The sequence below is a fragment of the Brassica oleracea genome, chromosome C3, assembly GCF_000695525.1.
Source record: "Brassica oleracea var. oleracea cultivar TO1000 chromosome C3, BOL, whole genome shotgun sequence".
NCBI classification, from domain to species: domain Eukaryota; kingdom Viridiplantae; phylum Streptophyta; class Magnoliopsida; order Brassicales; family Brassicaceae; genus Brassica; species Brassica oleracea.
Genome location: NC_027750.1, coordinates 4,492,502 through 4,515,064, shown reverse-complemented (window position 1 = coordinate 4,515,064; position 22,563 = coordinate 4,492,502). Strand labels below are relative to the sequence as shown.

General features: G+C 39.9%; 7 protein-coding genes across 9 annotated transcripts; 4 read left to right on the top strand and 3 right to left on the bottom strand.

Annotated features, from left to right (window-relative positions):
- Positions 1 to 350: 350 nt before the first annotated feature.
- LOC106329709 (disease resistance protein RPS6-like) lies at positions 351 to 1,776 on the bottom strand. Its single transcript, XM_013768369.1, has 2 exons — positions 1,295 to 1,776; positions 351 to 918 (listed from the first exon to the last, which is right to left on the bottom strand). The coding sequence occupies exons 1-2, from the start codon at positions 1,774 to 1,776 to the stop codon at positions 351 to 353; spliced, it is 1,050 nt and encodes a 349-aa protein (XP_013623823.1).
- A 1,294-nt stretch (positions 1,777 to 3,070) lies between these two features.
- On the top strand, positions 3,071 to 10,454 carry LOC106334488 (protein PIR). Its single transcript, XM_013772776.1, has 31 exons — positions 3,071 to 3,303; positions 3,392 to 3,454; positions 3,741 to 3,813; positions 3,905 to 3,969; positions 4,118 to 4,195; positions 4,324 to 4,443; positions 4,534 to 4,604; positions 4,700 to 4,792; positions 4,944 to 5,013; positions 5,103 to 5,167; positions 5,275 to 5,470; positions 5,570 to 5,721; positions 5,820 to 5,913; positions 6,000 to 6,209; positions 6,277 to 6,488; positions 6,600 to 6,744; positions 6,831 to 6,999; positions 7,108 to 7,184; positions 7,264 to 7,434; positions 7,527 to 7,603; positions 7,705 to 7,807; positions 7,922 to 8,041; positions 8,112 to 8,255; positions 8,330 to 8,473; positions 8,625 to 8,768; positions 8,858 to 8,945; positions 9,037 to 9,164; positions 9,248 to 9,452; positions 9,545 to 9,717; positions 9,786 to 9,992; positions 10,084 to 10,454. Exons 2-31 carry the CDS (start codon positions 3,401 to 3,403, stop codon positions 10,282 to 10,284), a joined length of 3,849 nt encoding a protein of 1,282 aa, XP_013628230.1. The 5' UTR covers positions 3,071 to 3,303; positions 3,392 to 3,400; the 3' UTR covers positions 10,285 to 10,454.
- A 229-nt stretch (positions 10,455 to 10,683) lies between these two features.
- Positions 10,684 to 12,868, top strand: LOC106334490 (anamorsin homolog). Its single transcript, XM_013772778.1, has 8 exons — positions 10,684 to 10,816; positions 11,085 to 11,232; positions 11,492 to 11,658; positions 11,749 to 11,844; positions 11,980 to 12,142; positions 12,224 to 12,354; positions 12,442 to 12,516; positions 12,611 to 12,868. The coding sequence occupies exons 1-8, from the start codon at positions 10,814 to 10,816 to the stop codon at positions 12,647 to 12,649; spliced, it is 822 nt and encodes a 273-aa protein (XP_013628232.1). The 5' UTR covers positions 10,684 to 10,813; the 3' UTR covers positions 12,650 to 12,868.
- Positions 12,774 to 14,700, bottom strand: LOC106334489 (pentatricopeptide repeat-containing protein At5g18390, mitochondrial). Its single transcript, XM_013772777.1, has one exon. It carries the CDS (start codon positions 14,647 to 14,649, stop codon positions 13,258 to 13,260), a length of 1,392 nt encoding a protein of 463 aa, XP_013628231.1. The 5' UTR covers positions 14,650 to 14,700; the 3' UTR covers positions 12,774 to 13,257.
- Positions 14,701 to 14,920: 220 nt separating this feature from the next.
- LOC106334491 (40S ribosomal protein S16-3) lies at positions 14,921 to 15,587 on the top strand. Its single transcript, XM_013772779.1, has one exon. It carries the CDS (start codon positions 14,987 to 14,989, stop codon positions 15,425 to 15,427), a length of 441 nt encoding a protein of 146 aa, XP_013628233.1. The 5' UTR covers positions 14,921 to 14,986; the 3' UTR covers positions 15,428 to 15,587.
- Positions 15,588 to 16,200: 613 nt separating this feature from the next.
- On the bottom strand, positions 16,201 to 20,032 carry LOC106334529 (conserved oligomeric Golgi complex subunit 2-like). 2 transcript variants are annotated; one of them, XM_013772820.1, is made up of 12 exons: positions 19,505 to 20,032; positions 19,315 to 19,434; positions 18,915 to 19,242; positions 18,466 to 18,627; positions 18,251 to 18,350; positions 17,960 to 18,160; positions 17,775 to 17,880; positions 17,433 to 17,633; positions 17,133 to 17,237; positions 16,913 to 17,038; positions 16,690 to 16,827; positions 16,201 to 16,597 (listed from the first exon to the last, which is right to left on the bottom strand). In XM_013772820.1, exons 1-12 carry the CDS (start codon positions 19,964 to 19,966, stop codon positions 16,484 to 16,486), a joined length of 2,163 nt encoding a protein of 720 aa, XP_013628274.1. In that variant the 5' UTR covers positions 19,967 to 20,032; the 3' UTR covers positions 16,201 to 16,483. The 2 variants fall into 2 exon arrangements, with proteins under 2 accessions (XP_013628274.1, XP_013628276.1); XM_013772822.1 differs by lacking the exon at positions 16,201 to 16,597 and having other exon boundaries at positions 16,690 to 16,852.
- LOC106334533 (putative U-box domain-containing protein 46) lies at positions 19,943 to 21,994 on the top strand. 2 transcript variants are annotated; one of them, XM_013772827.1, is made up of 3 exons: positions 19,943 to 20,007; positions 20,259 to 20,601; positions 21,148 to 21,994. In XM_013772827.1, exons 2-3 carry the CDS (start codon positions 20,281 to 20,283, stop codon positions 21,895 to 21,897), a joined length of 1,071 nt encoding a protein of 356 aa, XP_013628281.1. In that variant the 5' UTR covers positions 19,943 to 20,007; positions 20,259 to 20,280; the 3' UTR covers positions 21,898 to 21,994. The 2 variants fall into 2 exon arrangements, with proteins under 2 accessions (XP_013628281.1, XP_013628279.1); XM_013772825.1 differs by lacking the exon at positions 19,943 to 20,007 and having other exon boundaries at positions 20,225 to 20,604; positions 21,151 to 21,994.
- Positions 21,995 to 22,563: the final 569 nt, after the last annotated feature.

Genomic DNA, 22,563 nt, shown 5'->3' with positions numbered 1-22,563 from the left:
TCTTATTATAGTTTCACCCTTGCCACTTATCTCGAGATGCAGAAGATGTGACCAAAGCGTAATTGACGTAAGCACTTCTTTTACTGCTATAATCGAATGTTGTTGTTCATAGAAATACATAGGAAAATTTGGCAGCCGTGTGCAATCCCTCCAATCTATAGACTATTTTAAGAGGCGTTAAAGTTCGAATTAGTTGGAATGACTTGTAGAGTTGTGCAGAGAAACAGAGGAGGGATGCTTGTTCTGTCGACCTTTGCATCAATTCCCTCTTTTAGTAACCTTTAAAAAACACTTTTGTCTTTATTCTTTACGATTTTAAAAAGCAATCAATACATATTTTCGATAGAGAGTTAATTATTCTTCGAAATGGGTGGCTTCTCCGTGAACTTGGAGACAACTATACCAATAGCAAATACGAGAGGCCACACTGATACTTTAATGGGACCGTCTCGTCCTCTTTCAGTGAAGCTGAAATTGATCGTGGAGACTATTAACTGACCAGCAACACAGAATAATAAGATATTATCTGTGGAACTACCAAATCTTGTACTGTAGTCACGTGCTGGATAGTAGAACCAAGGAATAGGCAACTTGCATCGGAAATGAACTTTATGGACTCTGATTTTGTCAGTGAAGTCAATGATGGTGAGGATAAGAGAGAGAATTGACATAACCAAAGAGATTCTTGCGAAATAAGGCTTGCGAGTTGATGAAGAGAGCTGGTCTGCAACCGCTGATGTAATCTCCAGGAGCAAATTGATGATGACTACGAGGAAGACCAAATCAATGGAACACCGGCTTTTGTTGGTCGAAGTTGTAGGATTTAGCGTGTCTTCTCTAGCAATAAGATATTCAATCCTCTGTAAGATTCCTGTCACTTCTCTACCAATCTTTTCAAATAGCTCTGATTCGTCGTCCCTAAAAAAGAGAGAGATAAATGATTTTGTGACAACCGTCCCGGTCACTCAGGAACCCGGTCACAGTTCTGTACGACACCAATCCTAACCCTTCATTCACTGACTCCCTCTATTTAAAGGTTACTGATAAGCTTGGGACGAGTTGTCACCAATTGATATGCAGGTTATCCTATGAGAGTGTTGTTAAAGGGTGATGTCTTGGGTTTATCAACAATCTAGTTATTGAGTCAGTGAGAACTTATAAGTGAAGGATTGGAGTCGGTGTCTTGCAGAACTGTTAACCGGATTCCGAATGAGCGGACGGGTTGTTGCAAATTTTCCCAAATCTGGATTTTAAGAAATGATTAATTGAAAAAAAAAAACAAAAAAGAACAAACCTGGGACTGAAGATAAACCCCTTCAAACTGCACACTTTGTTCAAAGCTTGAATCCATCTTCCCTTGTCCTTGATTGTTTTACCACGACAAGTTTTCTCGAAACCTTTCCCGAAATCTCCGGTCTGTCTCTGCACATCATTTGGTCGCACTCCGTAGAAGACTGGCATCACTATTAGTTTACCAGCTTGCCGGCATTTTAAAATCTCCAAAAGGCCATCCAAACACCAGCTGGAAGAAGCATAGTTCTTGGTGAGCACCACGATAGAGATCGTTGATTCTCTAATCACTTGTGTGAGAGCAGGGTCGATGGTGTGTCCTCTCTCGATTCCTTCATCATCGAACATCGTAATCCTATTGCTGGTAAACTGTTTGTGTAGATGACTGATAAAGGTTTTACCGACGTCAGGTCCGTGGAAGCTCGTGAAGGCGTGGTAACTCAGTGTGCAAGGCGAGGGAGAAGAAGAAGAAGAAGAAGAAGCCATGAGATAGGGTTTCAAGTTCAGATATACAAACATGTATCTGGATATAATAAAGTCACATATACAAAGAAGTCATTGGAGTGATCGGAGTATTTGTCTCGGTCTTAAGTTTGTTAGTCATTGCTTTGAATTAAGACCGAGTAACTCGGTCAAAGTAGTTGTCTTAGTGGTCTTTAGTTGGCTTAGTAATTCTTAGTATTAGCAGGATTTTGACTTTGATGTAAGGCTATATATTGACATTTGTTTTCAGTTGAATTAATCAGAGTATTGAAAAACCAAAACAGAGTATTTGATCTTACATCACTCCTGTAATTTGGCATGTACTGAAATTTATTAGTAGTAGCCAATAAACCGTCTTCGCTCTTTTTCTCAATAGTCATCTAATGAATCCATACAAGACCTCCTTCACTTCCTGCTCCGTATGTATTCTTTTCTCATCTTTTTTTTTTACTTATTACTATCAAATTTGGTGTTTTGCTTTGCCAGTAAGACGGAGAATGATAAACAGACACATTCACACTAGGAATAGGAATACATGTGAAATGTGTAAATTTAAGTTTTGATGAAATGTTGCAGTGAAGGATCTAAGGTTCAAGCTTTCTGCATAGACATTTTCACGGGTTCGAGAAGCAGCTGGTCTCTCTTCAGGCTCTTGAAAACATTGGAATGAATGAATAATTGACTCTCTTCTTCTTCTTTTTCCTTTCTCAACAATCTTCGGTCTCCCTTATTTAATTGTATTTCCCCTGAGTTCTTTTGTATCCAATCGAAGACAGCTCTAGTATTTTAGATCTCTTAATATATATATATATGTATGTTGACAAAAGATTTTGGGTTAAGACTGTAATGTCTGATTAAGAGACTGGCCAGCACATTCCTTATGGTACCAACGCAGCTTAGCTCGTACGAGCACTTTTGCTAATTCTGATCCCGTTTGGAGATCAGCCAAACAATCTAGTTACATTTTGGATCATGAAAGCTTGGCTTATCTTGTGTCCAATATATAAAATTGTATTTCTATTTTATTTTTTTTTCCCTGTGTGTTTGATAAAGATGTTTTATGTTTTTTCCAGTATATGAAAAGCTTAAGGCTAATGGAATCTGTAATGTTGTCATCAAGTTTGCTTCATAGTAAAGACACAAAATGTAAATGCTTCGTCTTAAAGCTTTGATATGTAACCAAGTTCTCGAGAAAAATAACACTCTTTTTGTATACAGTAGTATTACCTAACTAAAACAAAGATTTAGAATAAAAATGGTATAATTAGATATCATCTCTGTATAATTAGAGTATTAATTAAATATAACGTTTTCTTCTTCTCAAAGGGTGACATGACGAACACTAGTCGCGATTTCAGCGTCAAGAGTTCTTCTTCATTTGTTTAGTTAAAAAAAAAGAAAGAAAAGAGAGCTTCAAAGCTTAAAGGTGAAATCTTTAATTCGGACGAAGTAAGAATTTTCTCGATCCGTAAAAAGCCGAATCGATCGGATTGAAGAAGTAGTTGCAGCTCTCATCTCCATTGTTGTTAGGTGAGAAAACGCAAAGTTCAGAAAGCTTTCTCCTTTAGTCTCGCCGATGTTGGCTTACAGCTGCTGATTGCTTTCTAAATTTGTGTAGGTGACGACAATGGCGGTTCCTGTGGAGGAAGCAATCGCAGCTCTTTCTACTTTCTCATTAGAGGTATCCTTCGATTTCACCTTTTCTTTGTTGTTAAATTTAGAAACTGTGCTTCTTTAGATCAATAGATGACTGTAATGTTTCTTTCTGGAGTTCAATTTCAAAAGTTTGACTAGAAAAGGAGATGACTTGTTGTGATCTATTCGCGGATCTTCGATAAGTCTCAACACTCTCTAAAATTGGTTTTAACGAAATGCTGAATATAAAAGTCATCATCTTCTTGACAATTTGGAGTCAGTGTAGAAAATTTTCTTGACGCATTCTGAATTTTGTTGGGACAATGTGATAGGATGAGCAACCAGAAGTGCAAGGACCAGCTGTGATGGTTTCAGCTGAAAGAGCTGCAACTGATAGTCCCATCGGTTTGTTTCTTTACCTATCTTTCCTTTTTTAGTCTTCATCACTATTTTTTAGCATAAAGACAACTGAGTTTGAGAATTGTTGGTTTTGCAGAGTATAGTGATGTTGCAGCGTACCGGTTATCTCTTTCAGAAGACACAAAAGCTCTTAACCAGCTGGTATTTAGGACTCTTCTTCCTTTACCTTCCTTTTATGAAGCTGTTCAAATTAAGATTTGATAGCTGTATCCTTCTTTTTCTATGAATCATGACATGAAAGCTTCAATTATTTGATATTTCAAGTAATTGTTTGATCAACTGGTTGCAGAACACGCTTATACAAGAAGGAAGAGAGATGGCGTCAATTCTATATACATATAGAAGCTGCGTCAAAGCATTGCCTCAGGTCCGCCCTTGTGATTTCTGTTACTCTACCCCCTCTGCTTATCTACTTTTAGACATTTTTATTTTAATAGAAAGTAACGTTATGAATCATGCTACGAGTTAATTCTTTCATTAATGATATACTTGCAGCTTCCAGAATCTATGAAGCATAGCCAGGCAGATTTGTATCTAGAAACATATCAAGTTTTGGACCTAGAAATGAGCCGTTTACGAGAAATTCAGAGATGGCAATCCTCAGCTTCAGCTAAAGTGCGGTGTATCTCCTTCCTCGTCCAAATCTTTTCACAGAAATTCCTGTATCAGAATTAATGTGTATATATATACTCTATGTGTCTGCAGCTAGCTGCTGACATGCAGAGGTTTTCCAGACCTGAACGGCGAATCAATGGTCCCACAGTCACACATCTGTGGTGGGTTATTACTTCTCTTTTGCCTACTGTATACATCCTCAGACATTTACACACTCCTTTTGTATATAACTTAACATTGATTTTACTTAATATAGGTCAATGCTAAAGTTGCTTGATGTCTTGGTTCAGCTTGATCATCTTAAAAATGCTAAAGCTAGCATTCCTAATGATTTCTCTTGGTATAAAAGGTAAAAAACATTATTTTTATCTGGTCTTTACATTCTCTGTGCAAATAAGACACTTCTATATTGGCTACTAACACTTTTTTTTTAGAGTTGAAGTAGTTTCCTAGATGCTTTTCTGTTGCTTCTTTTCTTATTATAGTTTCACCCTTTTCAGAACATTCACTCAAGTCAGTGCACAGTGGCAAGATACGGATACAATGAGAGAAGAGTTAGATGACTTACAGGTGCTGGCATGGCTTGTTTATGCAATCATTTCTTATTGCCTTCCCCTGTGAATTGTCATGAATGAAAATGTGAGTTCTTATGTTTGCAGATTTTCCTGAGCACAAGATGGGCTATTTTACTCAACTTGCATGTTGAGATGTTCCGCGTGAACAAGTATCCTTTCTTCTAGATATTTATCATCACAGTCACCAGTATATGTTTCTTACAATTATGCCGTATATCTATATTGCAACCTTTTGGATTCCTTAAGGCAAATTTAGTGTGGAAGACATTCTCCAAGTACTCATAGTCTTCATTGTTGAGTCGCTGGAGTTGGATTTCGCCCTTCTTTTCCCCGAGAGGTATATTCTTCTCCGAGTCTTGCCCGTTCTTGTTGTGTTAGCAACGCCATCGGAGAAAGATACCGAGGCTTTATACAAGCGGGTAAAACTCAACAGAATGATCAACATTTTCAAGGTATTGAAGTATATCTTATACCTATTTAAGTTTAACAACTAATATGCCTTGAAAGCCTCCGACTTGCTAACTAACATCTCTGTTGTGTTTTGTTAACAGAATGATCCTGTCATTCCTGCGTTTCCAGATCTCCATCTTTCTCCTGCTGCAATTTTGAAAGAACTGTCAGTATACTTTCAAAAGTTTTCATCACAGACTCGCCTTCTGACTCTTCCAGCACCTCATGAGCTCCCTCCACGTGAAGCGCTAGAATATCCTTTCATATTATCTTACTGTTACGTGCCTCATTAACTATTATCTGCATTATTGGAAACTGAACACATGCTCTGAAAGCCTTAACATATTTTACATATCAGAGGCATTATTTGATAGTTAACCACATTGGAGCTCTCCGTGCTGAGCACGACGATTTCACAATCCGATTTGCTTCATCCATGAATCAGGTGCTTAGTCTATTATTTTTTAATTACGATTTTCTTGCTCTTATCTTAAGTCTCTAGGATGTCATTCTCACTTTGCTTTCATGCAGTTATTGCTGTTGAAGTCAAATGATGGAGCATACACTGAATGGTGCAGAGAGGTGAAAGGAAACATGTATGATATGGTTGTTGAAGGTTTCCAGCTGCTAAGCAGATGGACTGCACGCATCTGGGAGCAATCTGCTTGGAAATTCTCTCGCCCGTGTAGGGATGCAGCTGAGACGCAAGAAGCCTCCGGATCATATTCTGATTACGAGAAGGTAATACTTGTGAAATATTTGGATACTTTCTCTTATATGGTAACAAGTTTTATATTCTTTTTAATAGGTGGTGAGGTACAATTACACTGCAGAAGAAAGGAGAGCCTTGGTAGAACTTGTTGGCTATATAAAGAGTGTAGGATCGATGCTGCAGCGCTGTGACACGTTAGTTGCAGATGCTTTATGGGAGACAATACATGCTGAGGTTCAAGATTTTGTACAAAACACGTTAGCCACGATGTTGCGTACCACCTTCCGAAAGAAGAAAGATCTCTCAAGGTAAATAAGTTTTACCATTCTTTCGCTGTCCATTTCAACTCACATTCCCTTTAGTTTAAGCTTTCCATATTGTTAACTGTGTGACTGTGTCATATGTGTGATTGGATTCAGGATTCTTTCTGATATGCGGACTCTTTCAGCTGACTGGATGGCAAACACCAGGCCCGAACATGAGATGCCGTCTTCACAACACGGAGGTGATGAAAGTAAAGCGAACTTCTTCTATCCGAGGCCAGTTGCCCCAACAGCAGCACAGGTTTGGGTCCATTTCATGATTGTTTTAGATGCAGAAACGGAAGGTAAGGCCCATTGCTTCAACTTCGAGCTGTTTTGTTGTTTCAGGTGCATTGCTTGCAGTTTTTGATATATGAGGTTGTCTCTGGTGGGAATCTGAGGAGGCCAGGAGGGTTCTTTGGAAATAATGGCTCCGAGATTCCTGTTAATGACTTAAAGCAACTTGAGACTTTCTTTTACAAGCTCAGCTTTTTTCTCCACATATTGGATTACTCAGGTAAACCACACATGCTCAAATAAATTTTTTGGTTAGCTGTATTGAGCCAGCTTGATTTATTAACTTTTTTTAAGCTGACACTTCAATTTCAATCTATGATGGCTGCAGCAAGTATTGGAATATTGACTGATCTTGGGTTCCTGTGGTTTCGAGAATTTTACCTGGAGTCTTCACGTGTTATTCAGGTAAAAGGTTTTTTCGCCTCTTTATTTTCACTTCATCCCTGACTTGTTCTTACAAATAGTTGTATGTTCCCTATTGCAGTTCCCAATTGAATGTTCACTACCATGGATGCTGATAGACCACATTCTCGAATCCCCAAATTCAGGCCTTCTTGAGAGTGTTCTGCTGCCTTTTGACATTTATAATGACTCAGCTCAACAAGCTCTGGTTGTGCTTAGGCAGAGGTTCCTCTACGATGAAATTGAGGCTGAGGTAATGAGAGTTTAATACCGGATCTTCTACTTGAATAAAAAGGTTCCTTGAACAAAAAAAATGTTTCATTTTATCATGTCTTCTTTATGTAGGTGGACCATGGTTTTGATATATTTGTATCAAGACTCTCGGAGTCTATATTCACATATTACAAGAGCTGGTCAGCAAGGTACCTAATTACTTGATTTTTTTTTTTTGAGATATTAATCCCAATCACTGGTAACTAGTGAGTAGCTTAACTCTTTCATCATCAATGGCTGAGATCAACAGTGAGCTTCTTGATCCATCATTTCTCTTTGCCTTGGACAATGGTGAAAAGTTCTCCATCCAGCCTGTGAGGTTTACTGCGTTGTTTAAGATGACAAAAGTAAAGGTGAACAATAATGCTGCTCTTTATCTCAACTGTTATGACATTACATAGAATTAATTTTTATGTTTCAAGCATTGAATCTAATTATGTGATACAATCTTCTTAATTTTGGTGCAGATACTTGGTAGAACAATTAATTTAAGAAGTTTGATCGCTCAAAGGATGAATAAAACTTTTAGAGAGAATCTGGAGTTCCTCTTTGATCGTTTTGAGTCCCAGGACCTATGTGCTGTAGTGGTAAGTTTCTTTTTCTTGATTTTGTATGTATTACCATTGCTTGTAAAATATACAAATTTCATAAGTACAGGAACTGGAGAAGCTCATAGATATCCTAAAGCATTCGCATGAACTGCTTTCACAAGATCTTACAATAGATCCTTTCAGCCTCATGCTGAATGAAATGCAAGAAAACATCTCGCTTGTCTCATTTTCCAGCCGACTTGCTACACAGGTCAGCATACAATACTTTATGTAATTATAAAATTTAGGTCTCAATTTTTCAGCTTTTTTTTTGTTGGGCATTAGATATGGTCAGAGATGCAGAGTGACTTCCTACCAAACTTCATACTTTGCAATACCACACAGAGATTTGTCCGCTCCTCGAAGGTTCCTCCTACTCAAAAACCCTCAGTGCCTTCTGCTAAGCCTAGTTTCTACTGTGGCACTCAAGTAAGGAGCGATCTCTCAAGCCATTTTATACTTTTAACTTGTTCTGAAACAGTCTTATAGTGTCATATTGTGGTCACTAAGCATTCGATTTCATGTGTATTGTGTTTTTATTGGTTATTTGGTTTCATGCTTTTTTTCTTGTGTGTGGCAGGACTTAAATGCAGCACATCAAAGCTTTGCACGGTTGCACAGTGGATTTTTCGGGATACCACATTTATTTTCCATAGTTAAACTTCTTGGATCCAGATCACTGCCCTGGCTTATAAGAGCGTTACTGGATCATATATCAAATAAGGTATATATTGCACAAAACATTTCTGCTGTCGCAGTACTAATTAGACATGTAGCCAGCTATAATAGTTGCTTATGTTTGAAAACTTTCAGATAACAACACTAGAGCCAATGATATCTGGATTGCAAGAAGCATTGCCTAAGTCTATCGGATTGCTGTCTTTCGATGGTGGTGTCGCAGGTTCTTATGCAATTTAATTCTTGATGTGTTTCATTTTTGTTTGATAGGTATATTTCATGTTCGTCTGACTCTTTTGTTGTTTCATTTACAGGCTGTATGAGGCTTATTAGAGAACAACTAAACTGGGGCACAAAGGCAGAACTCAAAACAGAAGTTCTGCGTGGAATAAAGGAAATTGGAAGTGTGATATATACAATGGGACTTCTCGACATCGTATTGGTCAGTCCTGTCAGACGGATTGTAAGAAAATTAACAAGTCTAAATGATATAAAGTCTAACAAATGTTTTATGTTGGTACACAGAGAGAAGTAGACACAAAGCGTTTCATGCAAACAGCTCCATGGTTGGGATTAATCCCTGGCGCAGAAGGACAGATAGTTAACGCTCAAGAAGGCGAAAGCCCACTAGTCAATCTCCTAAAGTCAGCGACTTCTGCTGTTGTGTCAAGTCCCGGTTGTCTTAATCCAGCAGCGTTCTACACCATGTCAAAACAAGCAGAAGCTGCAGGTTAATTAAGGAGCTTGTATAGCTATTCATTCAATCAATCATCAGTTTCTTTGTTTACTCGTTTCTTATGACTATGCTTATTATATGTGTAGATCTTTTGTATAAGGCAAACATGAACGGTGGAAGCGTTCTTGAATACACACTTGCATTCACAAGCGCTTCGCTTGACAAATACTGTAGTAAATGGAGTGCTCCTCCAAAGACGGGATTCGTCGATATCACAACTTCAAAGGACTTTTACCGCATTTACGGTGGTCTTCAGATTGTAAGTCAATCATCTTCATAAATTTTGATCTTCTCAAAGTTTCTTATGATAATTTGCGATGAACTCAGGGATATCTGGAGGAGATAACAGTTCCACAATCAGGTCAACAAGAAGTCCTCGGAGATTCTATAGCTTGGGGTGGTTGCACTATCATTTACCTGCTCGGACAGCAACTTCACTTTGAGTTGTTTGATTTCTCGTACCAAGTACTCAATGTCTCTGAGGTTGAAACTGTATCCGCTTCACATACTCATAGGAATCCTCAAGTTCTCCAGGTAGAGTTTTGCCTTCTCCATCCTCTCATCAACCACATTTTGCTTCTCTGTTTGAATGTCTTTTGTGTTTGTTGTTGATGTGTGAAAAAAGGGATGGGAAGGTTTGTTGGAAGGGATGAAGAAAGCTCGGAGGCTGAACAACCATGTCTTCTCCATGCTCAAAGCTCGTTGTCCACTCGAAGACAAAACAGCTTGTGCCATTAAACAGAGCGGCGCACCGTTACCACGTGTCAGGTTTGAGAATACAGTGTCTGCCTTTGAGTCTCTGCCTCAGAAAGGAACCGTTGGCTGATGTGATGTGTTTGCTCTTTCTAATACTATATGAATACAAACGTTTCTGAGTAAAGACTGCGTTGTGGCAGCAGGCATGACGATTGTTGATTTGTGTAAGATGTGTTAAACAGTAGAGAAAAAAAATACTTGAAAACTATAAATAAACAAAGAAGACACGTCTTGTAGTAATACGTTAATATTGTTTTCGTTTCTATTCAAGTAACAAAGTGTGATCTTTCTCACTTTCTTTTACGATCTGGTTTGCATATACTAGGAAAAAAAACTGAAAAAAAAATACAAAGAAAAAAAAACTAGACCCGGTTAGCAAGGACCGAGGCGGACAAAATCATAAACCCGGTTTGATAAAACCGCGTTATAGTAGAACTGCAAGAGAACCACCAAGGGAAAGTCGAGTCGGCGAAGAAGAAAAGTATATAAAAACAGAGGAGAGAGAGAGAAGAAGAAGAATTTGATTTCTCTTATTTCACAGAAGAGAGAGAGAGAGGACTCTTAGGGTTTTTGGGCATCTCGCGAGGTTCTATCTTAACATGGTGAGTTTAGGTTTTTTGTCTCTCTGTAATCTTTTCTGATTGCATGCAGTTTGTGCTAAAACCTCCGAAAGTTTCTCTCTTTGGGGGCTTGGATTAGCTGAATCGATCGTGATTAGCTCCTCATCTTAATTCAATTGTAACCCAGTAATAAAGTTTTGAGCTTTCGAGTTTCTAGCTACATGAGCTGTTGATTTTTGTTCTTTTCGATTTTCATCTCTTTTCCTGAACCTAAGAGGTTTGAATATTTGGGCTTTTGTTGTTTTTGTAGGATTCGGTAATGACTCAAACGACTGTTTTGGCTGTGACGGATGATGTGGTGTTACCTGTTAGCTCTGTTCTAACTATAATGAAGGAGCTCGCAAAGGAAGGCGTTGAACGTTGTGATCCTATCATCATTACTCAAGCATCCACAATAAGTAAAACAATCTCATATCCTCATTTGATTTCTCGTTGTGTTATTTAGCACAAATAGGTTTCTGATTGCTTAGTTAAGCTGTAATTAGCATAAGATTCATCCACAATATGTACAAATCTCAGGTCGTTATCTTATTTAGCTAAGGCTCCAAAATAGTGTTCAATTTCTTAGTTAAGCTGTAATTAGCATATGATTCATCTGGACATGTAGGTAGAGAGGAAGATTCGTGCCTTATGATTATGTTTTCTACTGTTTTGCAGGTCAGGTTCCTTTGGATGCTTCCTCAGTGGATGTGGTTTTAGCCATTTCCAGAACATCTGATTTTCCAAGTGATAAAATATATAGTGAGTTCTCGAGAGTTTTGAAGCCTGGTTGTTCAGTTTATGTGTGCGCTAGTTCGGAGGGTGAAACTGTAGAGTTGCAACAGGTTTGTGATGTGTATCGAATCTTATATAACTGGGTTCTTTGACATGGTTTTTACTTTTTACTTAAATCTTGCGGCGAATATTCCTTGCAGACCCTTCAAAAGAGAGTAGCGTTGGCTGGTTTTCTGGAGGCACAGTCTCTTGATTTGAAATCAATTAAGTTGCCTAACTTCACCTTCTCCGTTGGAGTGAGCACCTGTACATGTCATCTTGTCCAAATATCAAACTGCTTTTTTGGGTTCATACTAGTTATCTGTGGAAGTTCAATATATGCTCTAGCTTCGGCTCATTCATATAACAGAGAAACATGTCGTCCTATGCAGATTACGGCAAAGAAACCTACTTGGAAGATTGGTTCATCATTTGCTCTCAAAAAGCCTGCAAAAACTACACTCCCGAAGATTAATCTGGACGATGACTTGGATCTTATTGATGAAGACTCTCTTTTGACAGAGGAGGACCTGAAGAAGCCACAGCTTCCTGTTGGTAATTAAACACATCCCATATGGCCTTTTGTTGTTCTTGTTCATTCCTCATGTGTAACACATCTTTTGCATTTTTTTGCAGCTAGTGGTTGTGAGACCACTAAGAAAGCTTGCAAGAACTGCGTCTGTGGTAGAGCTGAGACAGAGGAGAAAGCTGTGAAGCTGGGCCTCACTGAGGATCAAATCGAGAATCCACAGTCATCATGTGGCAGCGTAAGCTTCTTTACGCATCTCTTTCTCTGTGTGCGTTCGATATTTTGATTCCACAAGACTGAAAAAATTCTTAAACAATGATTTCAGTGTGGGCTTGGTGATGCCTTCCGCTGCGGTACATGTCCTTACAAGGGTCTCCCACCTTTCAAACTAGGCGAGAAGGTAACATATTGCTTCATATCTATCACAATCATAAATTCACGTAAATCCTTTTGAAGAATACAACCTAAAGCATGTTTCTTTTCTTCCGCCATAGGTAACCCTTTCTCAAAACTTCCTTGACGCCGACTTCTAAGCCTGCGGAAGGTGCATCTTCATGCGTTCTTGTTTCCCACCGAGGCCAAAACCTTTTGTCAAACACAGAGTAGTTTAATCACTTTGTGTCCTTTCGTATATTTTGTTTGTTGCTACTTTCTTTATTTCTCGGCTTTTGAATGGCTTTAGTAGACAGTTGTTGGGTGTTGCTCACAATACACATTGGAACCTTTATATCAATGAAGAACAGCTTTTCACTTTGCTATAATGGTTGATCCCGTGTTTGATTAGCTTGGACCTTGGTTTCTCAACTTCTATCTGTTTGGTGAGTAGCTTGGATGCAAACGCTCTCCTATTATCATATGAGTTTTGTGGCTGTAATGGTATCTGATGTGAAATGGGAACATCAATAGATTGGTATCAACTATCAATAGTTTGGTATAAAGCAAGATTGAACAAATAAGGTACATCAAAATGCATTCTCTTTCTCGTCTCTTTCTCAAGTCCTCAACTACACTCAACTCCCAAATCCAAGTATAATCTAACCAACACTCAGCTCCAAGTACTTGATACTGCAACCTCAAAGCAGCTGAGTTTCTACAAAAAATCCCAAATATCAGAGCCATTCTAAAGCCTCAGCACTGCATTTCAAACACCTCTAAGCTGAAGTTCCAACTGCTCTATCCGCATAGCCAAATCATGCTTCCCACTATTCTTCAACCCATCAGTCACCATATCAAAACACCTCGATATCGGAACCAAACCCATCTCCGTCATCTCAACCAAATAATTAGCCGCATCCACAAACTTCCCACCACGACCACACATCGTTATCAACATCGTGTAAACCGGCCTATTAGGCGGATGAGCCTTCACCTTCATATCACTAAAGAAACTAAACGCATCATCAAACATCCCGTTCCTACACATTCCTTTAATTATAGGAGCATACAAACTCGGAAACGGCTTATGCCCATCCTCCACACAGTTGTTCAGCAACCTAAACGCCTCGTCGATCTTCCCAATCTTCGAAACCGCAGGTATAAGGGTCTTGTAAGTATCAATATCCACACTAAGACCTAACTTGCAAGCAGTGTAGTACATCTCAACGCAGAACTCAACTTCCCCTGACTTAGTTATCGCTTCAATAAGAGTATTAAAAGTCTGAACATCGGGAACAAACCCTCCTTTAGTCATCTTGTTCACCATCTCCTTAGCAGACTCCAAGTAACCAGCGTTTAACAGCCCTTCAATCAGCAAGTCACGGCCACGCGCCGGCGGGTTAAACCCTTTCCTGCTCATCTCATCAAGAAACTCCTGAGCCTCCTTCATCTTCCCAGCGGAACACCATCCATTAACCAAGATTGAGTACGTTCTCTTATCAGGCTTGATTCCTTTCCTTATCATCCTCCTGATCAAAGCATAAGCTCCGTGGAACATCCTCACCTCACAAAGCGCGTGGAGCAAAGAGTTGTAAACTTCCACAGTTTGCTGACACCCGAGAGTCTTCCCAACGCCGTTGAAAAGCTCAACGGCCTGATCCACGTGTCCGTTCTTACCGTACTGCTCTATTATAAAGCAGAGAGTCTCCCCGGAGATGTCTAGGGAGAGATCCTTCATCTGCTTGAGGATCTTCCACATGGATTCGTATTTTTTGTGTAAAGCTAGGGACTTTGCGAGCTGCTCGTACTCCATGGAGGTCGGGGTGTAGCTGGGGTTTGATCGGGCCCAGTTGAAGAAGCGGAGGGAGTCGTTGGCGGATCGGGAGGTGGCGCGGAGGACTCTGAACACGAATTCGGAGGTTACGGGGAGGCGGAGACGGTTCAGGGATCGTTCTGGGTGGATCTCGCGGCGTACGAGGTTGACGACGTGGTTGATCGCCGCGAAGTAGTCTCCTTTGGTTGATGATGGGTTTGAATCGGAGGTTTGCAGTGGCTCGAGACTTGTGAAATGACGAATATTTAATCCACCGGAGGTTTTGAAATCGGTGGTGAAGGTAGAAAAGAGGCTTCTTTTCGTATAACGACGGAGGAGAAACATTTCTCGCCGGAGGAATTTCACTCCGATGAGATGAGCCAAAGGAGTGAAGAAAGATGGTGACTTAAACTTAAAACGCAGCGTTTCGGGATTTATTCATCAGTTGTCTAAAACGTAGCGTTTTAGGACTTTTTCATTAGTTAACTTAAACGCTGCGTTTTCGACTTTATTTATTTATTTATTTATCTATTTATTCATCAGTCAACTTAAACGCTGCGTTTTCGGACTGGAAGCCCTAGGGGTTTATTCGCCACTATATAAACATGAGCTTATTGTTACTTGGGCCACTCTCAGCATTAGTTTTCATTTTAGCGGCGGCGAAGGAGCAGGAGAACTAACCATGGCGACTCAAGCGGCTAAGCAATCCGTTCAATGCTTCGGGCGTAAGAAGACAGCAGTGGCTGTAACCCACTGCAAGCCTGGTTGCGGTATGATCAAGCTCAACGGCTCCCCGATCGAGCTGTTCAACCCAGAGATCCTCCGTTTCAAGATCTTCGAGCCAGTCCTTCTCCTCGGCAAGCACCGTTTCGCTGGCGTCGACATGAGGATCCGTGTCAAGGGTGGTGGTCACACTTCCCAGGTCTACGCCATCCGTCAGAGTATCGCCAAGGCTCTCGTGGCTTTCTACCAGAAGTACGTGGACGAGCAGTCGAAGAAGGAGGTGAAGGATATCCTTATCCGTTACGATAGGACTCTCCTTGTGGCGGATCCGAGGAGGTGCGAGCCGAAGAAGTTTGGTGGGCGTGGTGCTCGTTCCCGTTTCCAGAAGAGTTACCGTTAAAAAGATGGTTTGTTTTGTTTCGGTTTCGGATCGTTGCAAGGTTTCATTTTCAGACTTCATGTTTTGTTTGGATATCTAAGAACTTATTATGTTTTGCTATGTTTAAGTGTTTGGTATCAGAAAGTTTTAATATTTATCATTTTAAATTAATGTCTTGAGATGTTTGGAATTTGCATAATTTGATCAATGTTTAGGTCAATTACTTAGATTAAGTACTTGTGTCGAAAGGTTTGAGCTGGTTTATTGAGTTTACTAGAAGTTTGTGGCTTTGATGATGTGACTGAGCTATAATTGATCAAACATCTGAAACATGATATTGGCTGTGTTTAAATTGGTTGCGAGTTGAATCTCGTGTTAAAGTCTTTTAAAAACAATTTCAAATGTCAACATTTGTAGTTCTGTTCTCGGCTTATCTTGATGTATATTTGTGTGTAAGATCAGGGAATGCAGTAATGTGCTCTCTGTTCTTGCACATTGTTATCGTGACATTAGGTATTATGTTTGTTAGATCTTTTCCCTATGCCTTGCTTGTGGTTGATCTCTTAAAAGTTAAAACTCTGGATCAGAAAAGCATTGAATATTTGTTTGTTTGCTTGTAAGCATATTAGGGTCACGGACCAGTAATTGAAGAATATGGATTCATCATATAACATTGTTAATCTTTCGCTCTCTGGAAACCCGTTAAATTATTTAAGCCGAAGTCTAAACACTAATCCCCTATAAAACTGGATATTGGGTCTTACTTCCTTCGCATTCATGCATATATTTACTTGGCCCTAGAAATACAAAAAAAATTCTCGAATCTCTTTGGTGTGGTGTTATATATATATACCGACGAGGCGACGACGGAATAGTCCTACAAGAGACTGAATGGCCAAAGCAGGCACTTAACTACTCATAGATCTATCAATCATAATGCAACTTTGGAAAACACCCGTCTCTTTGACGAAACTCTCTTTCTCTTCTAGTCGCGGTACTAACCCAAGTGAAGAAAAGAAGCTATAGCTCTTTTTATAAGATATATCAAACTATTGTATGAAAAAGCAGCGACAGTCCTCAAACACTAATTTTGTTTTGCCTATCCGGAGGTGCCACGCATTTCCAGAGGGAACAATAAGGCTCGATATCTGCCGGATTCAACCCCAACGCACAAATGTTTCGGCCATACTCCTGACAAAGATATATTTTAACAGATGATGCTACTTCTTACCAAAACTTAGTATTTTCAGAGAACACAATGAAACATCATAAGGTAAGGTTACCTGAAGATCAAGGAACAACTGCATACACATCTTCTCTGTTCCAGATTCATTGTGGTCAGCCACACCTGATGCTGCTGCACCTGCTCGTTTCTGTGCATTTTTTCGTGTTTTCTGAAGATATGTCTCTGTTTTTCTCGCCTGCAACATATTACCCCGCCTTTAACTGCACATAAAATACTCACCAACCATTTCTGGATGTTTACTGTTTTAAGAAGGTACTTACGTCGCTTAGACGTCCAGCAGCTAGTTCATAATACCGCCTGGTCATTTCAGTGAGAGTACCAAGCAATAACTCTTCCCTTGTTTCGTGGGTCAAGTAATGTCTAGCCTTGTCTCCCTCCAAAAAGGCCTATTAACACGAAAGTTGCAATAATCCGCACTTCAGAATTCATCAGTCCAGTAACTATGAACTTAACATATCAACCAGGACATTTGACGAATACCTTTAGAGGGCGCAATAGTCCAACCACGTACGGTGAATGCCTAATAGGCAGTGGTTTATTAGACATCATACATGTTGCGGCTATTCCCTTGAGCTGACTTAGTTCCTGAAGAAGAGAAGAAAACATTTTACTATCCAGACTTGAGTATGTATGATACTCTAGATAATAATAACTGTAACCTATTCAGCTATAAAGTAAATTGTACTCAACACTGTTCTTGCAGATGCTCACTAAGGCAGTCAAACAAATCTTGAAGTGCATAAATTAAACATTGGGACTAGTGTTTCTCCAGGGCTTTACCTCAACAGATTTATCAACAATGACTTCAATAATGGTCTTCTTAACCAAAGGTAGGACGTTCTGTAATGATTCAACACCCTGTAGTATGCTCTTCCTCACCACATCCAGAACTTCAGAGGGGCATGAAGATAAATAGTGTGATATATGTCCAAGGTAATCGCCACGAACTTCTGAGACTATACAATTTACATCATGTATAACCTGAAAGGAAGTTAACGTGTAAAAATTCCAATAACATAAAATGATCAACCACATAATCTATGTGACCAGATTTCATGTATTCAAGTCAAAATTCCGAAATAAAAGGAACTGAAAAGCAATCCACATAACAAAGTAACTTACATATACAAAATCCTCTGCAGTGGCTGAAACTACCCATTCACATCCAGGAGTCAGGCTGGCATTACTCTTTCTAGCATTCACCGCAGAAGACACCCAGTTGCAATATCTACATGTTATTAACACTATCAACATTAGAATTAAACAAAGAAGAACGAGTGGGAGATGATAGTATTTATGTTACAAACCTCGAAAGAAGCTGCAAGGCCAAGCGTAGAAATTTATCAGCAGCAGAGAAAACGAGAACATCTTCTTTCCAGCATGATCGCAAGCTCTCCAAAAGAGTAACGCTCTGTCTAAGCATTAAGGTGGGTGAACTCTGTTTATCTGAGTCAGAATCCTGAATGAAAACTAGAGAAGAATCCAAGCCTCCAGCTATCTCCTGAAACCTGAAATTATGTATCTTCGAGTTAGAGAAGTTGAGAAGCCAATAATTCTAATGGAAAGTCAGTAGCCATCTATGATATTTCTCTGAGTACCTCAGTGAAAAGTACACTCCCACATTCCATTGCTTCATGAATTCGATACATATCGCTTCAGCTCGAAACTTAGTTACAGCAGACCTTGACGGATAATAACCTTCACAAAAAAAGTATATGGTATTATGACTAAACTGAAAAGCACCCAAGGAACTTCATCACCAGGTATCAATGAAAATCAGTTCACAGAAAAAGATGCAGATCAGTGACTCCCCCTTCAAGGTGTGCCAGGAAATCCAAGCTTGCCTTGTAATTCTTCAAGAACTCGGTAGGCCTTCCAGGAGAAAACACTCCTGGTTTGACTTTCTGGATTGCCGAGAGAACTTCTTTCAGGATTGAGTTTGCCAAGAAGTTGAAGACATGCAACCCCGATTTGTCTGTTTTATCAACAAGATACCAAGAAAAGAGAACCGTGAGTGAAATATAAAAACAAAAACATTCAGAAGAAAACAGTGTCCAATAATGATTAACGAACAACATTGGTATTACATTAAAATATTAAGATAATGAAAAGTCACGAAGCATAGGTTACTGTGTATCTGATGCATATTTTTTCCTTAAGAGTATGCAACACGAAAACTTCTTTGCCAGAAAAGCATTGATTTTGAAAGATGATTAGGGACGTACAACAAATATGATCACGCGGAGACTTTGAGTGAATTACCATTGGAAGATATCTCTAGCAGCATTTCACAGTCCTTGGCAATGAAAAGCTTGATCTGTCTGTAATCGTTTTCAAGTTCATCTCCCGATGTTCCATCATATGCTTCATGTGCAATAACTTTACGCATAAATGGAGCCACAATGGTTGCACGAAAAATTTCTTCTGCGTTCTTAATGTTATCAGAGGCAGCATATGCACGTAGACAGTTGTAAATGACGATGGAGTCTCTCTTGTTAAGCCCGACAACGAAGCAATGACGCAAGCTAGCATCAAATAACACACTAGCGCTCTGAGTCCTCTTCTCTAAGTTCTCAATGAAAGGCAAGTTCTGCAACAGTGAGCATCAGTTATAAGACATTCTTTTGCGTCTTCTCAAAGCCAAAAAAGAACGAGTGAAGACCTGTGCATGATCCATATAAAACTTGATCCGACTCAATTCACTAGCTATTCTTTCTAAAACCATGCTCTGTGTTTCCCTCGTGGATGCGCCGTCTTGCTGCTCTTGTATAAGTTTTTCAACCTAACATTTAACAATAAAGACTCATTATTTATATAACAATGAAAATCATAAGCCTTTAACTCTGTTTTACCTTAGACACCACACGAAAGGCCTCGAGCGACGATTCCAAAACCTCCCTTGCAACAGCAGCATCGTAACGTTCGTTTAATCCACTCGCACGTGCGACACGTGCCGCCTCCACAGATCCACGAAACGTATTAATCTCATCACGGAGCTCAAGGAGGGGAGCTCGCATGCGGGTTGCAGTAGCGTCGATATCGACGAGCTTAGTGCTCAAATCCACGAAATCGGCGTAGTCTCGATTGATGCGGTCAAGGAGTTCGCTGTTGAGAGATGTAACGTGTGATCGGAGCTCGGATCGGAGAGTGTCGAAGGGGACGAACGTACGGAGGAGGTCTGAGATGAAGGACTCGGAGTCGAAGACTGGGGAGAGGAAGGGGGAAGGGTTGAACCATAGAGGAGGACGAGAGTCATCCCAGAATACGTCTGCGGCTGATCTCGGAGACGGCAACGACGCGACTGAATCTGACATTATTGTCGATTCGCTGATTCTTCCCGGCGTGGCGGCTCAAGGTTTGATTATTAAAATAATATAATAAAGAATTAACTTAATTAACCAATCAGGAGAGACGGTATGTAGTTTGATTACGAAAAGAAATAACGCGGGTATGACGTAGCTACGTAATTAAACGTATCATAAAAGTACACGTGGCATTAAATAAACTGAGAGTTAACGGATATAAATAGATCGTTTCTTCGCTTCTCTCTCTCTCTATTGCTAACAGAAACTTCCCGCTCTTTTCCCCCAATTCTCGAGTTTCTAGAGTTCTTAGTTCCGCGCTTTCAATGGAGGAATCGACGGCGGAATCAACGGCAGAGAACGCAGATACTCTGAGGATGGAGTTAAAGAAGACGATGACGGAGATTCTCGGCGACGGAGGAGTGAGCGAAGATCGCGGCGAGGCTGACGGAAGTTCTCGAGTCTTGAAAGCAATTGACGAGGCGGTTCGAATCCTGAATCGTCTGAGGGAAGTTGAATCGAAGATGGCGGAGTCTGCTGATACTTCTTCGTCTTCTCCAGCGGCTTCAGTGCTCCAAGTGCCGAAAGAGTTCAAGTGTATGCTCTCGCGTGCGATCATGAGCGAACCTGTAGTCATTGCTTCTGGCCAGCTTTGATTTTATTTAAGATCATTTCTCGATTCTTGCTAGATTTTGCTAACAATAAACAGAGTTACGCTTCACATTGCCAAGAAACGTAATGATTCTGTATGTTTTGTATGCATATCGAATATATTATCATATACAATGATATGTCACAGGAGTAGATAGATACAGATACAGTAGTGTGGCGTTTGTGGTAAATGTACATGTACCTTCTTTATATTAATAGAGCATATACCTTTCGACATACAGTATTCAATTGTTATAAGTGCTATTTGTGTATATGTTGCCTTTTTTAAAAGGATAGTTTCGCATCATCCAAAAAGAAACAAAGCTATGTTTGACATTTGCCAAGAAACTCAATGAATGTGTACGTTTGTATTCGTATGGAGTGTATGATGACCATATACAGAGCTATGTCATAGGAGTAGATACATATAGAGGACTGTGTATCCAAATGGGTGCCTTTCAATATCTCATATACAAAGATATTGAAGACACATATGTCTGGTGTTTGTTGCTGATGATTTGCACTTTTGTTTCCGTTTTTGTCAGACCTATGAAAAGAGATACATCCAACAGTGGCTGATGTACAAACAGACATGTCCCAAGACCAAAGAAGTCCTCTCCCACCGTTTGTGGTCACCCAACCATTTGGTCGATGAGCTGATTGCGCAATGGTGTCAGGCCAACAAGTACGATCGGCCAGAAGCATCTGATGCACCCATTGGATTGTTCAGCGATGACATAGACCTATTGCTTGACCGGATCTCCTCTCCCTCCCCAGTTGAAGATCAGACAAAAGCTGCAAACGAGTTGCGCCGTCAGACCAAGAGATTTGCCAATGTCCCGGCCTTCTTTGTCACTGAGATCCCTGATTCCATCACACGGTTGCTCACTCCGCTCTCTGCTTTGGGCGAGGTCATTGACACGTACCCGGGCCTTCAGAAGGATATCATCACCGCATTGCTCTACATCTCGAGTCTTGAGGAGAACAAAACAGCTGTTGCTCAGCACCCTCTCGTGATCCCACTGCTTACAAAGTCTTTGAAGAAGGGGACAGCTAAGACACGAAGAAACTCTGCAGAGGCGTTATGGCTACTTTCAAAGCTTGATTCTAACAAGATCATCATCGGGAACTCAGAGACACTCAAGGCTTTGGTACATGTCATCAAAGAGGATCATTTCACAGCCGCCATAAGCGCCTCTTATGCTGTTTTCCACCTCTGTTGCCTACCGGAGAACAGGGGCAAAGTGGTTTCAGAAGGTTTGATTCCCGCGCTGATCAACAGGATTAAATAAAAAGATTAGTTTTGCGAACTGAGTCTTGATGATGCATATAAAAAGTTTAGAAAGAAGCAAAAGTTGTATAGTTTTCTGTGAACGTTAAGTGCCTAAAGAGGGCCTGAGTGTTGCTACTCTTCATTGAAGTTTCTGATTCATAATCTGGCTAGTGAAACCATCCGAGAGGATCGCGTAAGTCCCAAGTAATGTGGTTCTCTCTCTTGTATTCATCAAAATGCTATGCTGTGCATTGTCCCAATCATGCAACGGCAGACACTTTGACCACTCCCACCTTTTATATCTATAGAGTTGTGCGTTATTGTTATCAATCGGAGTTTGGTGTGTACATAGACCATTTTTAGACGGTTCTATACTCTGATTTTTTAATACATAGAATGGCATTTTATATAGGTATTGTGTTCCAAAAAAAATAAAAAAATATAGGTATCGACTTTATCAAATACATTGTGATCACAGCCAGTATATATGTTGTGTAATGTCTATTGGCTTGATTTGACTTTACGTTACTTGTGTGCTAATATAATCAATAATTTCATATGTTATATAATGCAATCTCATAAACACTTTAGGAAGACCATCCCGCTAATAATTTTGTAAACTTAAGTTTCAAACAAAAGAACACTGCTGCTAGAGTGTAAATCACTAATGTATGGACGATCGAAT

Coding starts and splice junctions, on each gene's coding strand:
- LOC106329709 (XM_013768369.1), bottom strand. CDS start 1,776: ATGGCTTCTTCTTCTTCTTCTTCTTCTCCCTCGCCTTGCACACTGAGT. Junction 919..1,294: donor GGGTTTATCTTCAGTCCCAG/GTTTGTTCTTTT, acceptor TCTCTTTTTTAG/GGACGACGAATCAGAGCTAT.
- LOC106334488 (XM_013772776.1), top strand. CDS start 3,401: ATGGCGGTTCCTGTGGAGGAAGCAATCGCAGCTCTTTCTACTTTCTCA. Junction 3,970..4,117: donor CAAAAGCTCTTAACCAGCTG/GTATTTAGGACT, acceptor AACTGGTTGCAG/AACACGCTTATACAAGAAGG. Junction 8,256..8,329: donor CCAGCCGACTTGCTACACAG/GTCAGCATACAA, acceptor GTTGGGCATTAG/ATATGGTCAGAGATGCAGAG.
- LOC106334490 (XM_013772778.1), top strand. Junction 11,845..11,979: donor ACTTCACCTTCTCCGTTGGA/GTGAGCACCTGT, acceptor CGTCCTATGCAG/ATTACGGCAAAGAAACCTAC. Junction 12,143..12,223: donor GAAGCCACAGCTTCCTGTTG/GTAATTAAACAC, acceptor ATTTTTTTGCAG/CTAGTGGTTGTGAGACCACT.
- LOC106334489 (XM_013772777.1), bottom strand. CDS start 14,649: ATGTTTCTCCTCCGTCGTTATACGAAAAGAAGCCTCTTTTCTACCTTC.
- LOC106334491 (XM_013772779.1), top strand. CDS start 14,987: ATGGCGACTCAAGCGGCTAAGCAATCCGTTCAATGCTTCGGGCGTAAG.
- LOC106334529 (XM_013772820.1), bottom strand. CDS start 19,966: ATGTCAGATTCAGTCGCGTCGTTGCCGTCTCCGAGATCAGCCGCAGAC. Junction 16,828..16,912: donor CTGCTGGACGTCTAAGCGAC/GTAAGTACCTTC, acceptor AATATGTTGCAG/GCGAGAAAAACAGAGACATA. Junction 16,598..16,689: donor AGTTGTTCCTTGATCTTCAG/GTAACCTTACCT, acceptor TATCTTTGTCAG/GAGTATGGCCGAAACATTTG.
- LOC106334533 (XM_013772827.1), top strand. CDS start 20,281: ATGGAGGAATCGACGGCGGAATCAACGGCAGAGAACGCAGATACTCTG. Junction 20,602..21,147: donor CTGTAGTCATTGCTTCTGGC/CAGCTTTGATTT, acceptor TTCCGTTTTTGT/CAGACCTATGAAAAGAGATA.